This window comes from Hyperolius riggenbachi, chromosome 1 (assembly GCF_040937935.1).
Source record: "Hyperolius riggenbachi isolate aHypRig1 chromosome 1, aHypRig1.pri, whole genome shotgun sequence".
NCBI classification, from domain to species: domain Eukaryota; kingdom Metazoa; phylum Chordata; class Amphibia; order Anura; family Hyperoliidae; genus Hyperolius; species Hyperolius riggenbachi.
The window spans coordinates 75,683,262-75,703,446 of record NC_090646.1 but is presented as its reverse complement, the minus strand read 5'-3'; the positions used below and the strand labels follow the sequence as shown (position 1 = coordinate 75,703,446).

General features: G+C 44.2%; 1 protein-coding gene across 1 annotated transcript; it reads right to left on the bottom strand.

Moving 5' to 3' along the window:
• Nucleotides 1-994: 994 nt before the first annotated feature.
• LOC137545552 (fatty acid-binding protein 1, liver-like) lies at nt 995-19,903 on the bottom strand. Its single transcript, XM_068266917.1, has 4 exons — nt 19,767-19,903; nt 8,388-8,560; nt 5,972-6,061; nt 995-1,126 (listed from the first exon to the last, which is right to left on the bottom strand). The coding sequence occupies exons 1-4, from the start codon at nt 19,831-19,833 to the stop codon at nt 1,073-1,075; spliced, it is 384 nt and encodes a 127-aa protein (XP_068123018.1). The 5' UTR covers nt 19,834-19,903; the 3' UTR covers nt 995-1,072.
• Nucleotides 19,904-20,185: the final 282 nt, after the last annotated feature.

The window sequence follows — 20,185 nt, the reverse complement described above, 5'->3', positions numbered from 1 at the left end:
TAGGCTGTGTTTTTAACCTCTTGGGTACCTGTTTTTCAGATGTGTATTTGCTGGAAGTGAACATCACAAAGCATGGCATGTGTAAAGTTTCTTGAAGTTCTTCTAAGCTGTGGCAATTAAATATATTGTTGAGAAAAACTAACAGACAGATTCAGGGCAAGCGGAGGCAGTATAACAAATCATGCACATCTAAATTGAATTTGGGGATGCCTCTTTTATTGTAATGCTGTCTCTGTACAGCAAATGTACCGAATCAGCCAGCTACTCTTCTTATGTTACCGACAGTTTAGTTCGGTAAAAACTGCAATTCTATCACAGCTGTGAAAATGTTTATGAATTAGCACACAAAAGTCTGAAATACCGAATGTGGTATTTTCCCAACCAGATTTTTTTTTACCGCACATCCTTTTATGAATTGACCCCTTAGTATAAATCTGGCCTTGTTCATAAAGTAATAGTAAGATTGTTGGGGAGGTATCAGTGCCAATGACAGCACAATCTTAAGGGCCCGTTTCCACTACAGCGAATCTGCATGCGTTTTCTGCATGCAGATTCGCATAGCCAATGATAGTAAATGGGCCGGTTTCCACTTGTCAGGAAATCTGTGCAGTTTGCTGTGCAGAAAAAATCTGCACAGCAGAGCCAGCAGAATTTGCTTGCCGCACACACCGCATGGGATTCGCCTGTAATGTATTTAATAGGAAATTTGCCTTTTGTTTTTGCCATGCGAATTCGCGTACGTTTTTGTGTAACAATCAATGTAAAAGTACACCGGCATTGACATGGTTAAAATCGCATACTTACAAAAATATGCGAAGACGTATGCGTTTTTTGCGGTAAAATTTGCGTACGTATTCGCATCTGCATGCAAAGTTGTTTACACGTTTTCCGCAACGGAATTGCACTGCACTAGTGGAAACGGGCCCTCAAAGAGCTATTCATCCTTCAATAAAGACATGTATAAATATTTTTGCAAGAAGGACTTCCATAACTATTTTGTATTATTCAGGCCAAATAGTTTATTTCTTATTTATTTTATTTTACACGGTAAAAATAATAAACTGTAGCTCTTCTAGGCGACTCTCTTGCTGACTCTGTGGTAAACAAGGTCCTTGAAAGTCATAACCTGAAAGAAAGGAAAAAGAAATATTAAGGAGTTGCTCCGCTTATTTGGAACAATGACAAAAAAATACATTTGAAATGATCTCTGGTGACCCGAAACCTGACTGTAACTTCCTGTAACCTGGCAATAAGTAACTAGGCCTTGCTTTCTAAGGTTCACAGATGTCCAAGAAATTTCATTGGCTACAACATACCCCTCAGCAACCTTGACTATTATCTAATATGACCCAGGCGAGAGTGACAGAATCACCTACGGCTGGATTGATGCACAGCAGTGAGGTCACAGCAGAGCAGGATCAGCCACCAGGCAACCTAGGCAGGTGCTTGGGGCCTAGTGGGTGTGAAGGGGCCCACCTGCCACCTTCTCTGACCTCTCTACACTTCAGCTTACCAAAAACACTAGAATAAGGCCCCAAATCTACCACCATGCCTAGGGCCTCATTACATCTTAATCCATCTCTGGCTCACAGTGGAGTGGATACGCTGTGCCCCGTGGCATGTCTGTTGACACTACTCACCGTTGTGCATTCAGTCTGCTGACGTTGTCATGATGGCAGACACAGAAGACAGGTGAGCAGAGCAGGAACGTAGGCAGTGACCGCCCAGTGAGAACAGACACTTCTCATAGGCTTGCACTAATTCCATCAGCATTCTCTTTGGCAGAGTTCTGGGAATTATCATGCAGGCTTGACATTTCCATTCCGATTACTGCTCATATGGAAGCGTTTATGGCCAGATTTAAGCCAAGGCCACCTAGGTCATGGCCTAGGGAACCACAGGATCAAGGGCGGTGGGCAGCAAGCTACACTAGTGGGAAGGGTCACCTTGCTATCTATACTGGAGGGAGGGGGTCGTCAAGCTATCTATATGGAAGTGTGGGAGGGTCATCTGGCTTCTTATACTACAGGAATGGGAGAAGGGGTCATCAGGATACCTATATTGGAGGAAAGGGGGCAGGGGTCATCAGGCTACCTATAGTGGAGGGAAGGGTCAACTGGCTACCTATACTGGAGGTAAGGGGAAGGGTCCTCTGGCTACCTATAGTGAAGGTAAGGGTCAAATAGCTACCTATACTGGAGGTAAGGGTCAGCTGGCTACCTATAGTGGAGGGAAGGGTCAACGGGTTACTTATACTGGAGGGAGGGGGAAGGGTCATCTGGCTATCTATACTGAAGGGGGCGGCTGCTGACAGTGGCCTTGGGCGGTAAAGAGTGCATATCCGGCCCTGGATGCGTTGCAGACAGACAAGTGTGCACGGATCCTAAAAATATCATAGGATCCCTGAACATGTCCGTTTCTCCGACTTAACAGGCCAGGTCTGTTGGTATGCTAATGATACAGCAAAGTCCCCGTTCTCCGGAACTCAGGCAACCAGAAGTCTCAACTAGCCGGCATGCCTGAGGGGATAATGGGGACTGTGCTTTGGGGGGTTTGCGGTGAATAAAATACTCACCAAGCCTCCTGTAGCACCTAATCGTCTTTCTGCCATCCGCACACGGCTCCTGAGGAATCACATGACCTGACACGGGTCAGGTGACACCCCCTGGGAGCCGTATACAGAGGACACTGGAAAGCCACTAGGAGCTACAGGAAGGCTATAAGACACATGCCCAGAGGCTTGGTTGCACAGGGGGAAGTTTGTGCTTTTTCGGCCGGTCAAACAACCAGCAAGAACACGTATCCAGCCTCAGACGATCCCCACCAGTTCTGAGATACTGGGGATACTTGGAGATCTCTGCCTTTAGCCTTAAAGAGAGACTGAAGTCTCTCAAAAGTAAAGTTTTTATTTTAAAAATCTCTTTAATATCAATACCCTAACTAAAATGCTGCATCCTCACAGCTGCACACTAACTAAATCCCCTCAAACTCCCCGGGGCACATTGCGGAGAGCACTTCCATGAAGAGGCAGAGTTTTGGGCTGTAGCTTTGCCTCTACACGCGTCTATCTGCGCAGATCACGGCCTCCGCCTGCCCCACCTCAGTCTTCTTTCACTGAGAGGGGCGGGGAGAGGCGGAGATACGCGCAGATTGACGTCCATGGAGGCAGAGCTGCAGCTCAAAGCTCTGCCTCCTCAGGCAGCAAAATCAACGACCAAGAAAGTTGTGGATTTTTGCTAGGGAGTTTGGGTTTTTTTTAGTTAGTGTTCAGCTGCGGGAATGCTGCGTTTTAGTTAGGGCATTAATGTTAAAGAGATTTTTAAAATAAAAACATGAATTTTATGAGAGTTCAGAGTCAAACAAAACAAGGCTACCAGTGGCGTAGTTAGAGATCATGGGGCCCCATAGCAAAGCTTCATGGTGCCCTCTGAAGAGATGCCACTTGCCTCTACTCTATAGATATGAGTTGGGTAATTTACATACTCATGCTGTCATGAACACTGCATAGTCCATGGGCAGGGGGAGTGGAGAAACACAGGAAAGTAAATGGAGAATACATTAAATAGAAACTGGGCCTCCTATGCTCCAGGGCCCCATAGCAGCTGCTATGGCTATTGCTACGCCACTGAAGGCTACTATGCAGAAGCTACAAGCCTATACCTAAGAAGTTTCACCTCTTAACACAAGATATGCTACACGGACATGTTTGACCTATGTTGTTTGTCCATGTAGATTGTGAAATAAAATATTTACTTGTTCCAATGCATTGGGATATGTTTTATAATGTTACCACTAGAGATATGAATAATACTAATAATAAAAGCTGTCACTACAACAGCTTACAATACATTCATTTATAAAATTTCATGTCTTCCAAAATCTGTGCTGCCTGTGACCATTGGCTGAATGAAAACCTCTATGATGATAAGTGTATCTGACCTCACCTCCCTTTCCCATGGGCTTAGCCATATAGTAGAATCTGGTTATAGTAAACCCTGATGTAGTAAACCTCTGGCTACGGTAAACTCCTTCCCCAGGTCCTGACCATGCGACTGTATAAATATACAATATATGACCAATTCTTCTGATACAGTAAGTTACTTGTCCAGGTTCCTTGAAGTTTACTACAAGTGGATTTAACTACATAAGTTTTGCCATGGGACAGATGTCAGAAATGCAAATCTTAAAGATCTATGGGCAGAAGGACTCTGGGGAGAAGCCCTGATAGAAATAGTACATTGTTCTCTGGAAAGAGCCATTTCATTATGTAACTGAAAGCAATTGGCGCTATACAGCATCAATGTTGGCAGTATCAACAGAATTACTTTAAACTGCAGTATAGTGTAACGATTGGTGTCAGCAAGCACAGATATTCTTATTATTGGTGATCTGCAGTATCACCAATAATACAGATGCTATACCTGATTATATGGTGATCTGCAGAATCACCAATAATGCAAGTATAGCGTGACACGATACAATCGTATGCAAGAGGGTGCTTGGTACAATAGAGTATCTCTATAGGGCACAGAGATACAACCTCCAGCAAGCTGGAACAGCAGACAACAATAATAATATACAGCGTAAATTCAAGTCTGTGGAAATATCCACCACACTGTAATTCCTCAGAGGTGTGGTTACCTCTGAATGGGAACCCCGTGTGTGAGATCCTCCAAAGGACGGAGTGGAGGATTCTCGGCCTCTAGCAGCAAGAGTTTGCTAGTGGCGGTCGTCTCAAAGAGGCAAGCTTCTGATAGAACCCTACAGTGGGAGACGTTCCACTGAAGGGAGAAAGGTCAGACAAAATGAGGTTCGGCAATAGATCAGGCGGCAGCAGTATAGAAACGTGAGACAAGAGAATAGTCAGAAACCAAGCCAATAGTCGATAACAGTACGGGCTGGCGAAGTACAGAATCAGGAAGCAGAAGAGTAGTCAAGACAGGCACAGAATCATACACGATAAATCAAACAGTATAATATGTGTATATATTGGCGATAAACCAATATATAACACAATATCAGAGAGAAGGCTGACTAGGTCTGAGTGCTGACACAGGGTATCGCAAACACAGACGAAGTGTGACTGAAAAGCACTTCCTTATATACTGCCTGGGAGAGAAGTCTCCACCCTAGGCAGCAACCAATCAGAGCAGGCTAAAATGTCAGCTGACCTCCAGGTCAGCTGACACGCTTTCTAAGAGTATAAAGGCGTGTCTATCGTGCGCGCTCGCCCCCTAGAGGCAAGATGGCAGAGACCTGGTGAGCAGCATGCTGGTGAGTTTGGAGCAGAGTGCTCGGACGGGTTTGCGCAGCGGATGCGGACGAATTTCCGCATCCCGCGTTCGAAGGTCCGCTTGTCGGACTGGATGCGACCATATTTCCGCAATCCATCCGGCGTTGCGGATTTTTCATTACATATAGTAAAGCAACTACAAGATGCCACTGTCTGTAGAAGGATGAGAAGATCTCTATGGTATTGTGATTTCCTGTATTCACTCTATGTTCCTCTCTGTTCTAAAGTAAGATGCACTACCTGATCGTGGTGTATGATATATCTCTGCATGTTCTTCTTCAGTAAAGAGTTCTAATTAGTTATACTGGGTGCCTGTCTGTGTGTACGGACTACTCTGTATCAATAAATACATACAAATGGGCTGCAGGAAGGGGAGTGAATAATTGCTGCATTTGGGGGCCTGGAGGAATTATTGGCTGCACTTAAGGGAGGGGATGAGTTAATGGCTGCAATACTGTATGCAGTGCAGTCAATAACCCCTCCTGGTCCGCAAGTGCAACTGTTAATTCTTCCTGGTCCCCAAGTGCAGCCATTAACTTTGCTGGGTAGACTTATACTCGAGTCAATGAAAAATTATAGCTTGAGAGGGTCAAATATTGGAGTCGACTTATACACGAGATTGACTTGTATTCGTATATATATACAGCACTTTTGTACTTTTGTCTTTGCCAGTCTTACATTGGTAAGAGTATCTCCAGAAATCTCGGTCACTGAGGTCACTCCTTTAAGCTTCACAACCAGCTTGCCATCCTTTAGATTAACGGTTGACTGAAAGAAAAGATTACCGTAAGTATAAGTATGGAGACGATTCTCTTAGTTGCTTTGTTTATTAAAATTAAATACAATTTCCGCTGCTGTTTCTTACCCTAAAATTATTTTCACTGTCCTCTTCAGGCAGTTTAAAACTGTCATGAAAACTAACTTTTGTAGTAGCTGAGTCTGTAGTTCAGTCCAGCCTGCCTGTTGGCTCCAATGTAATCCCTCCCTTCTGATGATGTGCGCTGTCTACCTTTATCTGAATTTAGTGGCCTAGGCTAGACAGCTCATCTGCTGTCCAGGTCTAGTCTTTGAACACCAATGAGAGTTGACAGCAGCAGTTATCAGGATGAAGAGGTGGGGACTCTGGGGAGTGATGTCATGGGGATCAGCAGGCAGGCTAAACTGAGCTGCAGACATGACTAGAAAAGTTATCAATTCTCGTTGCACGTATCATGTGTTATATGATAACATGGAATGGGACGGTGCAAAAACTTTTTTTTTTTTTGTGGGAACATCAGACTTTTATAAGTTTTCTGTTTTCAATTGTGTGCATTGCAAAGCCTAATTCAAAACTGGTATAGTAGTAGCAGTAGAGTATGGCTGACTATTTAAGATGTTAAATTCAAATTTGACCACCCAAAAAGTGGAATGGTTTTAATATAAATTGCTTTGTAGAGTGATTTAAATCTGTATTGCCTTCTCTCATTCTCCCGGGACCACCAAGATTCACTTAAAAACAGTGGACTTTCGTGGAGACGAAAGCCCTTATTCAGTTCACTTTTTCTCATGATAGGTCATTTTTAATCTTCTGTAAAATAATTTTTAGCACTCTGAAACTGAAAAAACGCCAAAAAGTAAGTGAAAAAGTACAGTCAACATTATTCTGAGTATGTGATTGCTTGTTGATGGATTAAAAGGCATTTTATTAAAAAAAAAGGTGTGAAAATATCACCTAGGACAAAACATGGGAGAAAAAAAGGAATTGGTTAAGGGCCAGTGTGAGGGAAGAAAAAAATCCTAGTGGGAACTCCAGGAATCACCAAAAGTGTCAGTTTTCATTTGACTGAAATTTTGCCCAAAACACAATCACTGCAAAATAAGTTATTATAACCAATGGGAGGGTGAAATCAGGTGGATTCTTTTTCCTAACAGTTTTCCTAACTTTTACATTGCAGTTTACAGAGATGCATGGTACCTGCGTTGCAGTGCTAAAAAAAATATGTTCCTGTTCCTCTATGCACCACCCTGTTACACTGCAGGGCCCCCCAATCCAGCCTTCGACCGTTATGTCCATGAGGCCCTCGGGTCTCCACGGAAAGCCACAGAAGTAATTGGATCTCCAAGTACTTCCGAAAATGAGCAGCTCCAAACCGCGCCCATGCGAGCGTAGTACTTTGGAAGTACTTGATGACCCAAGTACTTCAGAGGAGACCCAAAGACACAGCCAGCAAGACATTTTGCAGGGAACCCGAGGTGAGAGAAATATGGAAGCTCCCGTATTTATTTCCTTGAAAACAATGCCAGTTGCCTAGTGAATAGTGTCTAAATCAAAGGTATTATTTTTACAAAACTGTTTTTTCTACCTATATGTTATGTCTGAGAGGAAAGTAAGGAAGAAAAAAGAAAACCCAGCATGCCCTGCAACTTCCTATGTGTGGCAGATGTACCAAATAAGAGCCAGGGAAACTGGAGAATGATCTATTATATAGAAGAAAAGTAAGAATGATTTTTAATTTTTGGATTGCCTGGTTAGCACGCTTATTACTTGTTTACCAGATAAAAATAAATAATTGATTTTTGATTTTATGCCTGACCCTTACGCTCTAAAGGACACCTGAAGTAAGAGTGATTTCGAAGCTGCCATATTTGTATCCTTGAAAACAATGCCAGTTGCTTGGCAACCTTGTTGATTTTCTGGCATAAACAGTGTCTCAGTCAAAGCTCTGGAACAAGCATATGGCTAATCCAGTAAAACCTGAGTCAGCCGAGTCAGAGAACCTGATCTGCTGCATGCTTGTTCCGTGTCTATGGCTAGAAGTATTAGAGACACAGGGTCAGGAGAACTGCCAGTCAACTGGTATTGTTTAAAAGGAAATAAATATGGCAGTCTCCATATCCCTCTCACCTCAGGTTCCCTTTGGCGCTGGCAGAACAAGGGGATGCAGAGAGCCTTCCCTCCTCTTAGGATAGTATCTAACATATTAGTTTAACAAGGTAACAGCTGTCCTTTTGGAGGAACAGAAGCCCCATGCAGCTCCCAATGTCTTGAATTGTTTCACATGAGTCACAAGGAAACAAACAACAACTTTTCATCATGGCAAGTTAGAGCTCTTACTCGAATTTTCTCATCAGTCAGAGTCTCAAGTTCAGTCTCCTCCCCAAGTGTAAACTCGTTATGTAGGACCTTCGGCCCAGTGGTCACTGTGACAACCAAGTGGTTTCCATCTTGCTTGATTTCTGTCACACTCTTAATGTCCTTCCCTTTCTGGATGAGTTCATCTGGCACCCCTGAAATCAGTAAACAGATTTGTCTTGTGAGAAACGCATCTACAAATGTGCACAGAAAGGTTTTTTGTTGTCTTACTTCTCAAAACACAACACAAAATGTCAAGCACAAGCACTCAGTTTTGTAATTAAAAAAATTCATACATGTATATTTGTAATATTCTGACCACCCGCTATTATACTGCACTTGTGACTTCTGACAGGAAACATGCAGTTCCCTGCTTCATCCACTGGTGGCACTGTATTTTAGTACTGTTGGATGTAACTCCATTGGCCAAGAGTGGATGGCTCGCAGCAACACTGCACCTAATTGCTGAATGGTCTTATATGGCTATAGCTCACCAGAGCATTTTTAGCTGCGTCTTGGAATCTTTGGCACACAAGAATATTTACGCTAATTTTCCATTTCACTCTATATAAACATGATAGCCCTGATTTATTGTTGCTCTCTGGGACTGGAGGTCAATAGAAAACCCACAATGGATCCTGAGAACCTGAAAGGTTAGTGAATTAGTGAAGATGTGATTGTATTTTAATATAAATCTGACCTTAATAATTTAGGAACTTTGGGTCTGATTCACAAAGCTTTTCTGTTGAATTTATCTCCCCTTTCTTATTACCTCGCAATTTATCTCTCCTTATATGATGAAGGGCCCGTTTCCACTAGCGCTTGTAATGTGAGGCGATCGCCACATCGCCTCGCATCCCCCCGCAGGTACTTCCAGATGTCTTCCGTACAACCGGATGCAGCGTCATGCGGCTTCCCGTAGGCTGCTATGGGGAATTGGATGCATGCTGCGGAAAACTGCCACATGCTATCCATAAATTCCCCCGCGTCGCATCGTGCTGGATCGCGTAGGTCAATTCGCATCAATGGAAACTACTCCATTGATGTGAATTGGTTGCAGTTTCTTTGCATTGCAATGTTTTTTAGTGGAAACCGGCCCTTAACTCATGATTTATCTCTCCTAGGGCTTGATTCACAAAGCTGTGATAACTGTTAACACGGCTGTGAAAAAGCGGTATGCGTGAGTTTTAGCGTGTTTTCGCGTGCAAAAATTTGCATTCGAGCGATAAGCAATATTTTTTTGTACACTAACCTTCGCGCGATAATGCGAATTTATCCTGTGAACGTGGAACGTTAACGCGTGAAAAATGTGCGTTATCACGCAAATGCGATTCATTTGCACGCGGCAACCATTTTCGTGCTACATTTTGCGCAAAGCACTTTTCACAGCGTGATAACAGTTATCACGGCTTTGTGAATCAAGCCCCTCATGAATTAACTCTCTCTATTTGTTTATCTTATGCATTAGCTCTCCTTTTAAAGAGACTCTGTAACAAATTGTTTGTCTTTATTTCTTCTATGCTATAAGTTCCTATGCCTTTTCTAATGTGGTCTGGCTTACTGCAGCTTTTCCTAATTGCACAGTAGCTGTGTTATCTCTGTTATATGATCTAATCTTCTCTCTATAGTCGGCACAGTCAGGCTGAGGCAGTCAGACTGGAATGTGCAGGGCTGCTTGTGATTAGCTAGAAGCTGTACACACCCCCTGCAGGCTCTGTGTGACTAACACACTCTGCTTAGCTGAGCCTATTAGAAGCTGGTTAGTTTGTTTGTAAACACTGCCTAAAACTGGCAATTACAAGCCAGGTTTGCAGCAGAGAATGGCAGAAACAGCACAGAGGGGACCAGGAGCACATAATGAATAGAATGGTATGCTTTTTATTGTAAGAATTTCAGAGTACAGATTCTCTTTAAGGTACCCATACATCCTGCGATTTTGGCAGCTGATCAACCAATAGACATTCTCTCACTGATCGAATCTGATCAGAGAGAGATTTGATGACCACCATAAACCGCAAGCAAATTAAGCATCAGGAATTGGCCTTTTGACGTCCCTGGATGTGTTATCGCCCCCGGCTGTGTCCCCTCAAATGTAGATGTACCCCCCCCTCCCCCCCGTGCCCCTGCATTAATACTTTACCTGTCCTATGTCCGCACACTTCTTCGGCATTCGCGCCCCACGTGGTTACCAGTATACTGCCTGAAGGGAGCGTGTGCGACATCACACACGAGCCCCTCGTCCAATGCATTGGCAATCACATGTGGCATGAATCCGGAAGAGGAAACAGCACCGGACAAGTAAAGTATTAATGCAATGGGGGGTACATCTACATTGTAGACGGATGCAGATGGGGTTTCCATCGCACTCATCATTCGCGATTATTGCATGGCGTTACTGCTGAGCACCCAATCAAGCATGTCAGTCCGAGATTTTCCATCATGTCCAAATGATACATGCAACCAAATTCAGCTCAAAATTGATTGCACCGTCAATCTCGCATGCTTTTAGCAGCACCGATTTTCATCCGATTCGATAATAATTATCGAATCAATAGTTGATTAGCCGCCAAACCTTCAGATGTATGGCCACTTTTATAGTTAAAGGGAACCTTAACTGTGAAAAGGAAAAAAAGTTTCACTTACCTGGGGCTTTCCCAAGCCCCCTGCAGCCGTCCTGTGCCCTCGCAGCTCCACAAGTGTCCTCCGGTCCCCCGCTGCAGCTTAGTTTCGTTTTCGGACGACTACCAGTCGGCACCCGGCAACGCGTCCATTTCTTCGCCTTCCCCGCCGTGAAGTGCATCATGCTAGCGTACTTAATAATAATAATCCGAACATTTGTATAGCGCTTTTCTCCTGTTGGACTCAAAGCGCTCAAGAGCTGCAGCCACTGGGTCGCGCTCAAGAGGCCACCCTGCAGTGTTAGGGAGTCTTGCCTTGAACTCCTTACTGAATAGGCACTTGACCTCGCCTGCACATGACGTGCTTGACGGCGGGGAAGGCGAAGGCGAAGAATAGGATGCGTTGCCGGGAGCCGACTGGCAGTCAGCCGAAAATTAAACTATGCCGCAGCGGGGGACCAGATGACACTTGAGGAGCTGCGAGCGCGCAGGACGGCTGCAGGGGGCTTGGGAAAGCCCCAGGTAAGTGAAACTTTTTTTCCTTTTCACAGTTAAGGTTCCCTTTAAGGTGAAAAATAAGTAAGCTTTGTGAATCACCCTCATTGCCTCTAAGCTCTCAGAGCCCAGCAGTATTATCCTCTTCATGCATTTCTACTCCTGCACAGGTAATCAGCATACATTTATTAGCAGGGGCGTAACAATAGCCCCTGCAAGGTATGCAGGCACAGGTGGGCCCAGGGCGGGGGGGGGGGGGGTGATGCTTGGTAGGAGGCCCTGCCCAGGGCTGTTTTAAGGGGCAAGAGAGGGGCACAGCGCAGGAGGGGGGAAGTGGGTACACAGTGGCAGGAAGGGGGCCCAACTCCTCCTCTCTCACCAGTGGCGGAGAGGGGGCAGGGCCCCATCCAAGGTTTTGCAGGGGGACTTAGTGATTTTTAGTTCGTCCCTGCTTATTAGTCAGCAGTACTGCGCAATTTGGAAAGCAAGCAGGGATATTTGTACAGGTCAAACATTGCTCACATCAACCACAAAGCAAAGCAAATTAATGTTAGAATTCTGTCATATACAGGTGAAACTCGAAAAATTTGAATATCGTGATTCGTGCACAAGTCCATTTATTTCAGTAATTCAACTTCAAAGGTGAAACTAGGAACCCTTTGCATGTGTTTTGGATTAATCAGCTGATTTGGACACTTTGGCCTTGATTCACTAACCGGTGCTAAGCCGGTTAGTGTGCCTTATTACTTAGTGGGCACAAACTACAGCGCTAACCTTATCTGAGGTTAGTGTGCCTTATCTGAGTTAGTGTGCCTTATCTGAGGTTAGTGTGCCTTATGTGCAGTGTGCGATGTAGATTTGTGCATCTTTTAGTGTGCACAAAGCTATTTAGTGTGCACAAAGCTACTTAAGGGGCACTAAGTTCAGATAAGGCACACTAACTCAGATAAGGCACACTAACCTCAGATAAGGCACACTAACTCAGATAAGGCACACTAACCTCAGATAAGGCACACTAACCGGCTTAGCGCCGGAAAACTCTTTTTTATTCCGGCGCTAACACTTAGCGCCGGTTAGTGAATCAAGCCCTATGAGCCTAGAATATGGAACCTTTTCTCAATATTCTAACGGTCTGAGATTTTGATTTTGGGGTTTTCATAAGATGTAAGCCATAAGCATCAAAATTATAACAAATAAAGGTTTGAAATGACTCGCTTTGCATGTAATGAGTCTATTTCATGTATTAGTTTCACCGTTTAAGTTGAATTACTGAAATAAAATGGACATTGTTGTACCTGTCAGGGGTGATCGGATACCCCTTTTCAAAATCCGAATTGATCCGGATCCAGATACCCAGATAACCGGATCCGAATCGGATATCCGAATCTGAACTTTTTGGTATCTTTTTGAGGTACCATATAATAAATGTGATTGCTACTTTTCAGACAGTCTTTCGTGTCTGCCTTATGGAGGTAAGTCCACCACTTCCTCCAAGCAAATTTTAAAGCTTTTATCCACTTTTATTCTGCTGGCGCCTCTGTTCTCCTACTGCAAAATCGTGTCCACCACTGGTGGAGGGGTGATCTACCCCTTTTTCTCATCTACAGAGAGCGACTTCTTAATCCTGAGTGAGGACAGGTCTAATCTCCTCACCTGCCTATACAGTGGTTGCCTGTGTGGTAACCCACGTTTGTGAGTATATTCTTCTCACTGATTAGCCTTACTTTGTTTATGTTTTAACATACTACACTATATTGGGCTCTCGGTTTCTCTATATTTTTGGTATCCGAGTAGAATCGGATATCCGAACCCAATATCCTGGATATCCGGACAGAAAACCGGAAGTGACCTGAAAACGGCTTAAAATGCTTCCAACAGTCTCTTCAAATGGCAAAAAACCCTTTCGGAGGTCTCTCTCTCACTCTCTCTCTCTCCCCCTCCCCCCCCTTTGAAAGGGATTTTTGCCATTGAAGGTGATTTTGGCTTCTGCTCGGATATCTGAACTAACTATCCGCCCGGATTTCGGATTTTAGATGGGAAATCCTAATTTGTCAGATAGTGCTATTCGGATTTTAAAAAAATATCCGAATTGCTATTCAAAGTTCGGATAGTGGAAAAAGTTCGGATTATCTGGGTAGTTCGGATATCCGAATATTGGATGAGCACCACTGGTACCTGTATCTCAGAGTGAGGAGTCACTCATCATCCATAGAAAACCACAGTGATGTGCAAGGTCTCCAGGCTTTGCTTAGCAGGCTAATCCTTATTTGCACACACATGTACATACAGGTGCTGAGGCTGCAGCTGCCAGTAGGGAGAACGAGAGGCTTTTTTGCCCTAATTTACATTGGTTTGCCTTTTGGCTTTCGGAACCGCCGATAGGAATAAGGCTGCGTTCGCACTGGCATTAAAAACATTCCGTTTGGCAGAACGTAATGGAACAGATCCTATGTAAATCAATGTTAGATTAGAGATAGTGTTAAGGTGGCCACACACAATACATTAAAATAATACAATTTTACGACAACTTGAAAAAATGATTGTACAGAAAAATTTTAATTTTTTAAAATTAATTAATTTTTTTTATATGAATTGATCGGGAGTGGTATATTTTTCAGATCAGTTAGTTAGGGGTACACACAATGCGTTTTTTCAGTCGATTTTCTGTCTGATCGATTTCCGATTCGATTTTCTGATCGATTTCCGAATCGATTCTGTTATCTTTTCTTATCTATTTCCATTCACTTCTATGAGAAATCGATTAGAAAAAACGAAAATAGGATCGGACATGTTGGAAATTATCTATCAAACCATCTATCTAACACAAAATTGTATGGTGTGTACCTAGCATTAGGCAGGACTGGACTTTCCATAAGGCACTGTAGGCACGTGCCTACAGGCGTCTTATGAGGGAGAGAAGACCCCCTCCTCAGATCACTGGCACTGCACTCAGAAACTTACAGTCTAATCCCTGACTCATATCACTAACCTCAGGCACTTACTTCCTTGTCTCATGTTACTAATTAGACATTAAATTAGAGTGTAAGATTCTAAGCACAGATAGTGACATAAGTAAGGGATTAGAGTTCGGAATATTTTACTTGGGGGTGTGGCCTGTGTTCAGGGGAGGAGTTTAAGGCACCAGAATGCATGTGCCTACAGGCCTCTGAGTTGTAAATCCGGCCCTGGTGTTAGGCAGAGAAGAGCTTAGTGTTAGGCAGAGGAGAGGTTAGTGTTAGGTAGAGGAGAGGGAGGTTAGTGTTAGGTAGAGGAGAGGGGAGGTTAGTGTTAGGCACAGGAGAGGGGAGGTTAGTGTTAGGCAGAGGAGAGGGAAGGTTAGTGTTAGGCACAGGAGAGGAGAGGTTAGTGTTAGGCATAGGAGAAGAGAAGTTAGTGTTAGGCATAGGAGAAGAGAAGTTAGTGTTAGGTAGAGGAGAGAGGAGGTTAGTGTTAGGCACAGGAGAGGGGAGGTTAGTGTAAGGCAGAGGAGAGGAAAGGTAATTGTAAGGTAGAGGAGAGAGGAGGTTAGTGTTAAGCAGAGGTGAGGGGAGTTTAGTGTTAGACAGATAGTGTTAGGCACGGGAAAAGGCAGTGTTAGGCAGAGGAGTGGTTAGTGGTTTTCTGTTGAAATATGTTCTTTTCCCGCCACATCAAATCACCTGTTAGCCAATAAGCGGTTATGTGGAAGGGCTAATATGCAAGTACCCTTGCCAGTCTTCTTTACAGTCAACTATAGTTTTCTAAAATTACGATTAAGCTATCAGATCTCACTAGTGTATGGTCAAGTCAACAGCACACTGTTTGTAGGACTCATGGGGCTCGATTTACAAAACGGTGCTAACTTAAGCACTGGCCCTTTAGCACTGGCCTTGCGCGCGCACTGCACAGAGCGCAGGGCGCTCCGAGCGAATTGCCCACTAAAGCCTATGGGACTTAGAGCGCGCATAGGACTTTGTGCGTGCAAAACTTTGCGCGCGGTACTTAGCGCGCGATCTGATTGAGAAAACCGGTGCTAACCTACTTAGCACCCTGGTTAGCGCGCCTTAAGACTTTAGACTTGCTAAGTAGGTTAGCACCGCATAGTAAATCAAGCCCATTGATCTATGGAGCAGCCTCCAGCTCCTATGAGTGATTTGTTTTGTTTGCACACCAGAGATTGATTAAGCGTCTGCTAGAGCCTGACACTCCCTTCTACCATGCTTTGTAGGATATTTACAATGACTGTTGCAAGGGCCCCCTCCCCTTCCCAGCTTATTGACAATCATCTAAAGTATTCTATGAATCAACATCCAACACTATCCTCTACAGCACTGTGTCCTGAAGATGAGCACTGACAACAATAACAACAGAGCGTCTAGCCTTTTCCCACTCTGCAAATTATGTTTAAGATAGAGACAAGCTTTATATCTCTCAAATAAAATAAAAACATTTGTGTTGCACTAGCTAAACACTGGCAGCCTGTAAAGGTCCAGACTGCAGCAGTTAAAGGGGCACTATGGCAAAAAATTGTAAAATTTAAAATATGTGCAAACATATACAAATAAGAAGTACATTTTTTTCCAGAGTAAAATAAGCCATAAATCACTTTTCTCCTACGTTGCTGTCACTTAAGGTAGCCATACACTGGTACATTTGCCATCAGATTCGACCAACAGATAGATCCCTCTCTGATCGAATCTGATCAGAGAGGGATCGTATGGCTGCCTTTACTGCAAACAGATTGTGAATCGATTTCAGCATTAAACCATTCACAATCTGTGGTGGTGCTGTTGCTGCCGCTCCCCCCCCCCCCCCGCATGCATTACCTGCTCCGTCGGTGCGACTCCCCAGGTCTCCGCTGTCTTCTCCGCTCTGGTCTGGTCTCCTGGTCCGGCATGTTTCACTCCCCCCTGTCTGGGGGAAGTTTAAACAGTAGAGCGTCCTCTACTGTTTAAACTTCCTACCGGGATAGGAAGATGTGAAGCCGGACCCGGAGACCAGACCAGAGCAGAGAAGACAGCGGAGACCTGGGGAGTCGCGCCAGTGGAGCAGGTAATGTATTGCAGCTGTATTGCGTCGGTCGTCGGGCACTCGAACGCCGCTAGCGATGCAGTGGGATGTGGGTGTCAAAAACACCCTCTAGTGAAAAGATACAGGAGACAAAAGTGGGAGCCCAATGGTGTAGTATGTCAAAAACAATGGAACGTAATAAAGGTAAGACACTACTCACAAAGGTGGGCTCCCTTTGCTGAATCTGTCATTTAGTTTGGCACTGTTATTGGCCTGAGGAAGCGGGCTCTGACCCGCGAAACGCGTTGCCTGTGCTACTAATAAAAACCTTTGTAAAATACAAAGATTTTTTCGTCACTGAGGTAAGCTACCTCAAATTTATTTTCCGTTTTTAAACTGCTTTTAGATGCTTTTATTACACCAGGGCTCCTCTTATACCCTTATTGTGCCGCTAGCGATGCGCTCCCTACCCGCGGGTGATCGACGGTAATTTCCCACACGGAGCGATTGACGGGATTGATCTATTTCGGGACGAAATAGATCGAAATTTAGCGTGTAGCGTGAGCGATGTGACAGCAGATTCGATCCCAGTGATCGAATCTGCTGTCGATCAGCGGGGAATCGGCCTAGCTGTATGGCCAGCTTTACAGTAATTCTAATTCTAATACAGTAGGTAGTAGAAATCTGACAGAAGCGACAGGTTTTGGACTAGTCCATCTCTTCATGTGGGATTCTCAGGGATTTATTTATTTTCAAAAGCACTTAGTGAATGGCAGTTGCTCTGTCCAACTGCCAAAAAACTGTGTAGCGAGCAGGGAAGCTGGCCAGCATCATTGTTTAAATCCTTTTTAGGGAATATCTTTATAAAGAATAAAAGCCTTGCTGAGAATCCCCTATAAAGAGATGGACTAGTCCAAAACCTGTCGCTTCTGTCACATTTCTACTACCTACTGTAAGTGACAGCAACAAAGGAGAAAAGTTTATGGCTCATTTTACTCTGGAAAAAATGTACTTCTTATTTGTCTATGTTTGCACATATTTAAAATTTTACAATTTTTTCGCTATAGTGCCCCTTTAAGGTAGTGATCTAGCGATGATGGGCAGATTCAACCTAGAGACAAGGCTCTCTCTAATTGAATCGGACTAGAGAGATCTGTCAGCTGCCCATACACCGCAGGTCGATTCCCAATCAATTTCAGCATGAAATCTCTCGGGAAACGTCTGAGCCTGCCGTGTCTGACGCATCCGCCGCCTCTACGCTGTTTTCCTAATGTATAAATGTGTATGTAATGTGTACATTTATACATTACCTGTCCCGTGCCGCAATGCCTGTCCTTCTTCTGAATCCGCTGCTCTTCCATAGCCGTATACACGCCGACAGTGTGGCACGCACACGGCGGCATGCTATGCACCAGCGGTGTGTATGGGGCTAACAGAAGAGCGGGGATTCGGAAGACGGACAGACAGACACGGGCCAGGTAGTGTATAAATGCACACATTACATACACATTTACACATAAGTGCAACAGCGCCGGGGGTTTTGTCACATTTGTCGCTCATCCAGATATCGTTCGCCGTTACCAACGCGCACCCGACCAACCACGACGGCCCGACATCTTGCAACATGTCTGACTGATATATGCAACCAATTTAGGCCCAAAATTGGTTGCATTTTCGGTCGGGCATGCACTTGCCAGCAACGATTTTCATCCGATTCCGATTATAATAATCAAATTGGATGTTGGATCGGCTGACAAGTCGCCTGATGCTCTCTGACCTAAATGACTGCTCTGACTAGTGTTAGCTAGTGTTAAAAATGTGGTATTTTTCAGGTTTTCTTAAAAAGCTGTGATGTGATCATCATAAAGGGTCAATGCTCAAAAGATAGAGAATAGATCAGCGTGTTTGTGTTGGAATTTGGTATCCTGCATTCGGAAACGCAAATTCTGCTGAACACTGAACTTCAGCACCAAACCTAATGGACAGGGTCACAGAGTTGCGGTCCATATCACACTTCACGGGATGTCGATACTTCCTCCTTCCAAGCCGCAAAGAGGAAGCATCAGAGTAATGTGGACCGCATGCGAGTGACCTCCCCGTGACCCTGTCCGGCAGCTTGGCTCCTGAACTGCAGTGTTCAGGTTTCCGTATGCAGAATTTCCAAATTCAAACACCAACACCAGCTCTGGCTGATCTATTGTCTATCTTGTGAGAATTGCCACTTTATAATTATCACATCACAGCTTTTTAAGAAAACCTGAAAAATACCATATTTTTTAGCATATTAGATGCACCAAAAATGGGGAGACTTACGGACGCCATCCGATATGAACCGCCGACCCGCCGTGATGTCGGGGACTCCCTGTATTGTACCCCATGTCTCCTCTGCTCCCTCCCTGTCCTCCTCAGGCCTCTCCTCACTCACTGTTCTCCTAGTGCTGGCTTCTGCTCTTGACGTGCTCAGCAGGAGCCAGCACTAGGGGAGGGACGGGAGAGGTCTCTGATTGCCACTGCAGCCAATGGATACTGCCATTGCTTACAACTAATCAGAGGAATGGGGGACAGAAGGGAACACAGATGGGGGACACAGGAGGACACATGAGGTACAAGGGAGGCACAATAATTGAGGAGAACATCTACAAGACGCTCCTTGACCATGGATGCACCAGGTTTAGTATATTTTTTTTCCTGTTTTTTGCCCTCTAAATCTACACTGGTTGATTTCAGCCATCGATCGATCGATTGATTCTATAGATCGAACAGTCGATCAGAAATTGATTCTTTCAAATCTATTGATCGATCGATTTGCGGCCGATTTTGATCAATTTGATCTATCTGACATCTGAAGATCTAGGTCGATCTGCCGCTGGTAGCAGATCCATGGCCCATAGAGTTGCATTGCATTGGATCTAATGGTCCAATAATGCATTTAGATAGATTTCCAATAGATTTCTGAAATCTATTGGAAATCTGTACCTAGAGTGTGGCACACATCAGAAAGATTCCTGTCAGATTCGACTTAACAGGCATCTGACAGAAATCTATCTGATGGTGGAATCTGCTGCAAAACTATAAGTGTATGGCCACCTTTATAGTCCAGAGCAGAAAAAAACGGCAATACAATTAAAAAAAACAAACTCCTCTGTACAATCCAAAATTTACTTTTTCTGCAGCTTACTCAAGATATAATGCCAGTAGTAGTAATAAAAAGAACAATAATAACAGCAGTAAACGTTTGAGATGCCACTATTAGTCTTACCAATAGCTTTCATGAAAGCCTCAAAGTTCTCATGCTTCTCCAGCTCGTAGGTTCCAGCGAAGGACATTGTGATGGTGATCTTCTATGCCTACCAAGAGAAGCAGAGAGAGAGAGAGTGTGTGTCTCCTCCTCAGCTGCCCTTGCTTATAAAGCAGTCGCTCTAATCTCTGTGGTGAAAAGCCAGGTGATGTCATCGGTTTTACAGCTTGCTTTAGAATTAGTATCTACCTTGCAGTACAATGGTCATGCAAACCAAATCAGCTCTTGTGATAATAAATCATATTTGATGTGCTCAGCTGAGCTTGGTCAGGCTGGATCTTCTATGTGTCACGGTGTCTTTCAACTCTGCTCACAATTTCTTTATTGCTGTACATGTCACCACAGTGTTCATGCTTTCGAAGAGTGATGTAGGCACTGAT